The 10,261-nt window shown below is 47.3% G+C and overlaps 1 protein-coding gene across 1 annotated transcript; it reads left to right on the forward strand.

The window, feature by feature from the left end:
- Nucleotides 1–4,437: 4,437 nt before the first annotated feature.
- Nucleotides 4,438–5,697, forward strand: LOC138372491 (uncharacterized). Its single transcript, XM_069337961.1, has one exon. It carries the CDS (start codon nt 4,438–4,440, stop codon nt 5,695–5,697), a length of 1,260 nt encoding a protein of 419 aa, XP_069194062.1.
- The last annotated feature ends 4,564 nt before the right edge of the window (nt 5,698–10,261 follow it).

A 10,261-nucleotide genomic window follows, 5' to 3' on the forward strand; every position in this document is an offset into this window, starting at 1 on the left:
CAGCTGTCACGGGCTACTTCCTGGGGGGGGGGGGGGGTTGGAGGCCTGGTCGAGGACCGGGCCGCGGGGACACTAAAGCCCCGAAATCATCTCAAGATAGCTGAAGACTCTGGAGGTGGAAGTGAACCATTGATGATGGAAGGGAAGGGAACTAGGAGGGGGAAAGCGCCAAGCCATTACGACTATATAGCACTTGGAAGGGGTCAGGATTGTCGGATGGCTTAGGATTGGAATATGTAGATGCACTAAATATTATTAATTAATTATTTAAATAATAATTAATAATGTAATTAATATTGACATTATTTCAGTCTAAAGTGTGTCACATTGATTTTTGTTTGTACTCTGTGTTATTGCTGTTACTGAGCGAGTCGCTGCTGCTGAGGAAGGGGGGGGGGTAGGGGGAGGGGGGTATGTCTTGGGTCACAGGCCAGGAGCCAGATTCACGAAGCAGTTACGCAAGCACTCACGAACCTGTCCATCTTTTCTCAATCTTTGGCGGCTTTGTTTTACAATTATTAAACAGTTTAATCAGCTCCGAAGCACCAGGAGGCTGTTTATAACAATAACAACAGTTGATTAGGAAGTTTTCATGATTGTAAACTGTTTAATAAATGTAACCAAAACCGTCAAAGATTGAGGAAAGATGTTCACATTCGTAAGTACTCGCGTAACTGCTTCATGAATCTGGCTCCAGGGATGCGGCTGTGAGGTGTTGCAAGGGGGGCGGGGGGGGGGGTGTACCCTGGAAACACAAACCGTAACTGTCTCTATTTTCTGTTTGTTACAATTTGTAATAAAGTTGTTACATCTTGGCTTAACGTGTTTAATGACGTATTAGAACGTTGTTACAACTTGCTATATTGGTTGTTATAACTAGTTAGGTGTTAAAACGTGTTCGAACGTTGTACGAACGTCGTAGTTTCGGTGTGTGTTTGGCGGGTATTAATTTCCTTCCTTCACTTGGGGAAGGTGGGGAGCCGGTCGGCCGAGCGGACAGCACGCTGGACTTGTGATCCTGTGGTCCTGGGTTCGATCCCAGGCGCCGACGAGAAACAATGGGCAGAGTTTCTTTCACACTATGCCCCTGTTACCTAGCAGTAAAATAGGTACCTGGGTGCTAGCCAGCTGTCACGGGATTCTTCCTGGGAGGGTGGAGGCCTGGTCGAGGACCGGGCCGCGGGGACACTAAAGCCCCGAAATCATCTCAAGATAACCTCTCAAGAAGGTTGAGTGGCAGCTCTGTACTCGACGTCGCCTCGTGTAGTGGTGGTGGAGGATCAGGGTAGTTCATCTTGGTTGTTACTTGTCTATCTGATGGTGCTTAAGGTTGCTGATTAGACCGGTTAACAACCTCTCAAATATTCTGAAGTAGATTATAGGGTTGAATATCATTCCCCCCTTCCCCCCCCCCCCTACCTCTGCGAGTCTCGCTTGGAAGTGTATCCGATTTCGTTTTTTGTAGATTTCAATGGCAAGGTATTCTCTTAGAACTTGAATTCTGTTTTCAAGTGAGTCAAGATTTGTGATAATAATGCATTTTTTGTTTTTTTCGTCAACTTCGGGGCCCCGGTGATGCTCGGCATAGATTTGTTGTGTTCACTTTAACAAATCTTTTCAGAGATTGGTCAGGTATCAGATCATCTTTTGATTGAGTGATCAGAGCCGGGAGAGCAAAGAAGTGGATGGACCTGAGTGTGTGTGTGAAGAAACTCTTGAAGCATGCTCTTTATTATTATTATTATTATTATTATTATTATTGTTATTATCTTTATTATTATTATCTTTATTATTTTTATTATTATTATTTTCTACCACATACATGGCCACACATTTACAGTACTAACCAGCTTATATACATTATATTCTGTTTACCATGGCCAGGGATTAGAGATCTGATAAAAATATAGTTCACCGATTTATTGAACAGTCAACCACAGAAGGTGATTGTAGTCGTTTTAAAATGTTAAACTAACCAACATACATAAATACCCAGATTTACGTCTGTGCTACAAAAACAGTGTTCGAGGTGTCTGGTCTCGTTATCCAACACAACTAGTTATCTTGAGATGATTTCGGGGCTTAGCGTCCTCGCGGCCCGGTCCTCGACCAGGCCTCATTTGTGTTACACATCTCCAGGAAGCAGCCCGTAGCAGCTGTTCTAACTCCCAGGTACCTATTTACTGCTAATTTTAACAGGGGCATCAGGGTGAAATAAACTCTCCCCATGTGTTTCCACCTCCACCGGTGATCGAACCCGGAACCTTAGGACTACGAATACCGAGCGCTGTCCACTCAGCCGTCAGGCTCTCCCTGACAGCTAGTCTAAGGATGCTCCTGGAAGCTGTGGTTTCCAGCCAGTATTCTGACTGGAATAGTTTAGTATGGAATATAGAATAGTTTCCATATTCCTCTTCAATAGGGTTCCTTTACTGTCGATGTACGCTACACGATATTTGTAATCTAATGAGGTGTATTTGCGGGCTTTTTCATACATATTTGATGACTTTTAATTGTTTAATAAACGTGAATGGCAAAAGATGTGTATAACATATGAAGCACAAAACATATGAACTCTTATGACGCTGCCTTTCATAATATGTGAATTCGCAAATGTTTGGACTCTCATGACGTCTGGACTCTCATGACGTCTGGACTCTCATGACGTCTGGACTCTCATGACGTCTAGACTCTCATGACGTCTGGAATTCTCTTGTTCCCCCCCCCCTTGCATTTGCAGACAAAAAATGTACTAAAAATGATACATTTTACCTGAAAATAATATAAACACAAAGTGATAAATCTTAAAAAACGAAAAAACCATATATATATATATATATATATATATATATATATATATATATATATATATATATATATATGTCGTACCTAGTAGCCAGAACGCACTTCTCAGCCTACTATGCAAGGCTCGATTTGCCTAATAAGCCAAGTTTTCCTGAATTATTATATTTTCTCAAATTTTTTTCTTATGAAATGATAAAGCTACCCATTTCATTATGTATGAGGTCAATTTTATTTTATTAGAGTTAAAATTAACGTAGATATATGACCGAACCTAACCAACCCTACCTAACCTAACCTAACCTATCTTTATAGGTTAGGTTAGGTTAGGTAGCCGAAAAAGTTAGGTTAGGTTAGGTTAGGTAGGTTAGGTAGCCGAAAAATAATTAATTCATGAAAACTTGGCTTATTAGGCAAATCGGGCCTTGCATAGTAGGCTGAGAAGTGCGTTCTGGCTACTAGGTACGACATATATATATATATATATATATATATATATATATATATATATATATATATATATATATATATATATATATATATATATATATATATATATATATATATATATGTGCCCGGAGAGACAAAAGAGCATCGCTTTTTGGCACCAGAAATCCCCCCTCCCCCCCCCCCCCCTTCAGTGCCTCTCTCGTGCAGTATCGATGAAATGATCAAATTCCCTGCAAGTATAGACGACGAAAACAAACATGTGTTGAGGTCTCGATTCCTGTGTTGGCATTTTATCAGCACTGACCAATAATTTGTAAGTCTTTTGTTATGTTTATGAGTGAGGTACCGGCTGGGCACGACTCGTGGGCCTGTGCGAAGCTGACCACGGTGATATTATTGGTGTGGCGGGCCAGCTTCACAGGATGGGAGAGGGTTAGGTTGAATGTGGTGGGGCTGGGATAGTCTGGAAGAAGAGAGAGAATTCTGGTCGCCTACGATCCTTCACACCAATAATGCAATACTCCTCGGTTAGTACCTGTCCATCGTTGTTCATCCATATTCCTCGCCCTTCCCCTCCCCCCCCCACACACACACAAAACACCCACGCCTCCACCCACGCCTCCACCCACTTCCCCTTCCACTACTTCACCCGCTGCCTCTAACCCAACATTAAACACTTGATTGCCCTTAGTCGATCACCAAATCTTCCCCCAACCCATAACTAACATTGCCCCCCTAAAATAACCTCACCCACTCTCATCCATTTACCCACCACCAGAATTTCACCCACCTCTACACGCCCACCAACACACCACCCACTCACACACCTACCACTACACTCACCACCACACCTACCACCACACCCACTCACACACCCACCACCATAAACACCGATATCTATAAAAACGAAAAAAAAATTCACCCAACACCCTTTTGAAAAGCCTCGACCTTCTCCCACTAGACATCTTTAGTGTCACCAACCCACATCCGCTAACCCACAAATCCATCATCCCCAACAACCTCCACCACCATGCCCATCATCCCCAACAGCCTCCACCACCATGCCCATCATCCCCAACAGCCTCCACCACCATGCCCATCATCCCCAACAGCCTCCACCACCATGCCCATCATCCCCAACAGCCTCCACCACCATGCCCACCATCCTCAACAGCCTCCACCACCATGCCCTCCATCCTCAACAGCCTCCACCACCATGCCCATCATCCCCAACAGCCTCCACCACCATGCCCACCATCCCCAACAGCCTCCACCACCATGCCCATCATCCCCAACAGCCTCCACCACCATGCCCACCATCCTCAACAGCCTCCACCACCATGCCCTCCATCCTCAACAGCCTCCACCACCATGCCCATCATCCCCAACAGCCTCCACCACCATGCCCACCATCCCCAACAGCCTCCACCACCATGCCCTCCATCCTCAACAGCCTCCACCACCATGCCCACCATCCCCAACAGCCTCCACCACCATGCCCACCATCCTCAACAGCCTCCACCACCATGCCCTCCATCCTCAACAGCCTCCACCGCCTCCACCACCATGCCCACCATCCTCAACAGCCTCCACCACCATGCCCACCATCCTCAACAGCCTCCACCGCCTCCACCACCATGCCCACCATCCTCAACAGCCTCCACCACCATGCCCACCATCCTCAACAGCCTCCACCGCCTCCACCACCATGCCCACCATCCTCAACAGCCTCCACCACCATGCCCACCATCCCCAACAGCCTCCACCACCATGCCCATCATCCCCAACAGCCTCCACCACCATGCCCATCATCCCCAACAGCCTCCGCCACCATGCCCACCATCCTCAACAGCCTCCACCACCATGCCCACCATCCTCAACAGCCTCCACCGCCTCCACCACCATGCCCACCATCCTCAACAGCCTCCACCACCATGCCCACCATCCCCAACAGCCTCCACCACCATGCCCACCATCCCCAACAGCCTCCACCACCATGCCCACCATCCTCAACAGCCTCCACCACCATGCCCTCCATCCTCAACAGCCTCCACCGCCTCCACCACCATGCCCACCATCCTCAACAGCCTCCACCACCATGCCCACCATCCCCAACAGCCTCCACCGCCTCCACCACCATGCCCACCATCCTCAACAGCCTCCACCACCATGCCCACCATCCTCAACAGCCTCCACCGCCTCCACCACCATGCCCACCATCCTCAACAGCCTCCACCACCATGCCCACCATCCTCAACAGCCTCCACCGCCTCCACCACCATGCCCACCATCCTCAACAGCCTCCACCACCATGCCCACCATCCCCAACAGCCTCCACCACCATGCCCACCATCCCCAACAGCCTCCACCACCATGCCCACCATCCTCAACAGCCTCCGCCACCATGCCCACCATCCTCAACTCCCTCCAACTCATAAACTTTAAGCTCAAAAATATTCAACAAACTATAACCACCTTTTCTTGCAAAAAAAAAAAAAAAAGACAACCCCGAATGCCCCTCTCCCTCTACCGCTCCCCTCACATTCAACCCCTTCCCCAACTCTCACAATTCTCCTCCATCTCTCCTCCATCCCCACCACCTCCCTCTCTCTCCTCCAACCCTGCCTCCCTCACCTGAGCAAAGCACCCAACCTCACCCGGGTCAGACACACGTAGGCCTGATAGAGATCGAACTCAGCTTTACAATACTGTGCAAGGATGAGAGGACAAGCGGGAGGTCATCCTTCCATACAGCATCCGTCACGCTCTCTCTCTCTCTCTCTCTCTCTCTCTCTCTCTCTCTCTCTCTCTCTCTCTCTCTCTCTCTCTCTCTCTCTCTCTCTCTCTCTCTCTGTCACGCTCTCTCTCTCTCTCTCTCTCTCTCTCTCTCTCTCTCTCTCTCTCTCTCTCTCTCTCTCTCTCTCTCTCTCTCTCTCTCTCTCTCTCTCTCTCTCTCTCTCTCTCTCTCTCTCTCTGTCACGCTCTCTCTCTCTCTCTCTCTCTCTCTCTCTCTCTCTCTCTCTCTCTCTCTCTCTCTCTCTCTCTCTCTCTCTCTCTCTCTCTCTCTCTCTCTCTCTCTGTCACGCTCTCTCTCTCTCTCTCTCTCTCTCTCTCTGTCACGCTCTCTCTCTCTCTCTCTCTCTCTCTCTCTCTCTCTCTCTCTCTCTCTCTCTCTCTCTCTCTCTCTCTCTCTCTCTCTCTCTCTCTCTCTCTCTCTCTCTCTCTCTTTCTCTGTCACGCTCTCTCTCTCTCTCTCTCTCTCTCTCTCTCTCTCTCTCTCTCTCTCTCTCTCTCTCTCTCTCTCTCTCTCTCTCTCTCTCTCTCTCTCTGTCACGCTCTCTCTCTCTCTCTCTCTCTCTCTCTCTCTCTCTCTCTCTCTCTCTCTCTGTCACGCTCTCTCTCTCTCTCTCTCTCTCTCTCTCTCTCTCTCTCTCTCTCTCTCTCTCTCTCTCTCTCTCTCTCTCTCTCTCTCTCTCTCTCTCTCTCTTTCTCTGTCACGCTCTCTCTCTCTCTCTCTCTCTCTCTCTCTCTCTCTCTCTCTCTCTCTCTCTCTCTCTCTCTCTCTCTCTCTCTCTCTCTCTCTCTTTCTCTGTCACGCTCTCTCTCTCTCTCTCTCTCTCTCTCTCTCTCTCTCTCTCTCTCTCTCTCTCTCTGTCACGCTCTCTCTCTCTCTCTCTCTCTCTCTCTCTCTCTCTCTCTCTCTCTCTCTCTCTCTCTCTCTCTCTCTCTCTCTCTCTCTCTCTCTCTCTCTCTCTCTCTCTCAATGCTCTTTGCCTTGAAGCCACCGAGAGAGAATGACGCACATTACTGAGAGAAGCATGTCAGCTGTTAATGGGAATAAAGTCTCGAGAAGCAGAAATGGAGATAAATAAAGCTTAAGCTTCACAAGAGAAGGGAGCTACGCAGGAGAGACAAACGCACTAACAGGTTGAAGAACCAGAGAGAAAAGTGTGGAGAGAGAGAGAGAGGTGGATGACAGGTGAGAAGAGATTTTGAAATTGATTCAGGATAATTAGCAAGGGGGTGAGTCGGGAGGATATCAGAACTTGGAGAGAGTTATTTAGACTCTGAGCCGGAGAGACAGTCAAAGAAGGGGAAGAGTGCCGGGAGAGATTAAACATACAGTAGAAGCCAAAGAGAAATTGAAGGAAGAACTGGATTATATAAGCACCTTACGGAAAGGGTAATTGACAGACCTAAGTGAGAGAGGGGAAAGTTAATTAAGTTTGGGGAAGAATTATGGTTACCTCAGGCAAGAGAGACAGGTATTAATCAAATTACAATTAAAGGCTAAAATCCTTAGAGGATAAACTACAAAACTGGAACACATTGGCCCCATGTAGTTAGAAAATGGAACGTAGTTGATATAAATAGGATATTACTTTGCTCTGCAGAGAGCAAGCTTCTAAATCATGGAAGAGCAGAGGAGGAGGAGGAAAGCCCAACACACAGAGAACGTTGATTATTCACTACCTTCCCGAAATAACAGCAAAACAAAGCTGTGTGGGAGAAATACCTGGATTGATAAAAGAAGAGAATTACATATAACTATAAATTCGGTTACTAGAATCATAAACTAACAACTGAATAATTACTGTAAATAATTCATAAGATTGCAACACCAAATAAACTAGAATTAGTTTAATTCTTGTTGTAAGCCCCTATGCAACCCAGCATAGGGGCTTACAACCCAGCCCCTATGCTGGGTTGTAAGGCCAACTCCTCTAGTCCTTGATTCTGGGTAATGGGCTGTAGGTGGTGGGGTTCTTAAGGCTGAATTAGGTCATTGATAGCAGAACCACAATATACCTGCGGGGCATTCTAACACATTTAGCTTGTGTATTTTAAAAGGATAAATTGATAAAGACAGTTAGTTCTATAATTGTAAACACAGGTACGGTTCATTATCAAAGATCTGAACTAATTACATGGTTTAACCTAGCTCTACAAATATTGTAACAGCCAATTATCAATTGTTCTGATACTCTCAACATAGTTGTATGATACAAGTATAATGTATGGGCAATATGCAAAGAAAATATTATATGCAATAAAATAAACTAATTTGATCAAGTTAGGTTAATGGATATGACAAATTAAATGTTATGATGAGTTATACTAAAGAATTATATACTCAAGATATAGATAATCAGATTTATATGAATATTCGGCAATAAAATAGTTCAGTCACTGAAGATGGTAAATCAACTCACTAATTGGTGAAGCGTTACCTCGCCGCCTAACGACTCTCAATTGATATATTGATGTATTAATGTCATAAAGCATACTATTGGCCAAATTACGCTCTAAAACAATTCATAAGATATCCTGAAATTGAGTACCAGAGCCTAATCTGACAAGGTGTCAGATAATGTTTCTATTGTTGGAACGAGGCTCTATACTTTGATGGGACATATGGCAGCCTTGATGCTGGTTATCTTCCTGGTAGACAAATAGGCAAGGGAAAAAGAGCGACCAGAAAGGCAGGAATACAAGCAGGCAAGAAGTAGGCAGAATTCCAGGCAAGCAAGAAGGTCAGCAATTTGTGGAAGATGGTTCATAAGTACATAGACAAACAGATAGTGAGACAGATATGTGAACAGACAGACATTCTGGAATGCTAGTAGACAGGCCGCTAAGCAGGAATGCAGTCAAAAAGTTAAGGCAGGCAGGCAGGCAGGCAGGCAGGCAGGCAGGCAAGCAGGCAAACAGGCAGGCAGGCAGGTAGGCAGGCAGGCAGGCAAGCAGGCAGGCAAGTAGGCAGGCAGGCAGGCAGGCAGGCAGGTAGGCAGGCAAGCAAGCAGGCAGGCAGGCAAGCAGGCAGGCAGGCAGGCAGGCAGGCAGGCAGGCAGGCAGGCAGGCAGGCAGGCAGGCAGGCAAGCAGGCAGGCAGGCAGGCAGGCAGGCAGGCAGGCAGGCAGGCAGGCAAGCAGGCAAACAGGCAGGCAGGCAGGTAGGCAGGCAGGCAGGCAGGCAGGCAGGCAGGCAGGCAGGCAAGTAGGCAGGCAGGCAGGCAGGCAGGCAGGTAGGCAGGTAGGCAGGCAAGCAAGCAGGCAGGCAGGCAGGCAGAGAGGTAGGTTGCAAAGTTAGAGAGAGGAAGAATGGCAATCTCGTAAATCTGGCCAATTTTAAAAGGCATGCCATTACCTCCCTTTAAGGGCGTGCTTGCAGGCGTCTTTTGTTCCTGGCAACGATGGACAACGAGTTTGGGATCACAGGATAATGCACACGGTGAGGTTTTGTTTGGCTCGAGAGTCGAGTGTGTGTGAGCTGCTTAAACACGGCTCGGGTCTTCATGGGTTTCTGTCGGAGGATTGATGGTGGTCTTCTTAGCGGGTCTCTGCTATGGCTTATTGGGATTGTTGGTCGTCTAGGGGGGGTCTCTGCTTGAGACTGATCTCAGTAAGTGGACCGTGAACTACATTTGCTACTCAACTGACACAGAGTAGGCGTCTCACACTTCACTTACAAGACGGAAGAACGCAACAACACCACGATGTTGTAAGCCTTCAGGACATCGTTTAGAGCGATTGGATAATCACCCCGTGCACAGGTGACTACAGGAGGCTGTACACACTCAACAGAACCACCTTCATTCGTAAGCTTGACCCACTGATTTGACTCAAGTGAACTTAACATGAAGCATTCAGCTGTCTGATGGCATTCATCTGACCCAGAGGGGAGATGACTGCAGCATTAGCCGACTACCGCGTCCTCTCCCTCACCCAGTAGTCATTCGTAATGATCAACGGCCACGTTGTGAGAGTGATTTCCACAGCTGACTTGCAGGCGTACAATGCAGTGCACCAGGGTGCACGTGTAGAAGTGTGCACGTTCTCAAGTCGTAATGTATAGATGCCTCTCGTGACATGGCCTGTCAATCGTCATGACAAGGCCTGTCATGTTGAGTGTCTCTTCGATGCCCGCATTCTTAGCAGGCTAATGATGGTATCACGATGGCAGTCATATGGCCTACAGGCCTGCAGGCCTACAGTCACCGAGGGAAGGTA

This window comes from Procambarus clarkii, chromosome 39 (genome assembly GCF_040958095.1).
Source record: "Procambarus clarkii isolate CNS0578487 chromosome 39, FALCON_Pclarkii_2.0, whole genome shotgun sequence".
Lineage (NCBI taxonomy): Eukaryota > Metazoa > Arthropoda > Malacostraca > Decapoda > Cambaridae > Procambarus > Procambarus clarkii.

Coding starts and splice junctions, on each gene's coding strand:
- LOC138372491 (XM_069337961.1), top strand. CDS start 4,438: ATGCCCTCCATCCTCAACAGCCTCCACCACCATGCCCATCATCCCCAA.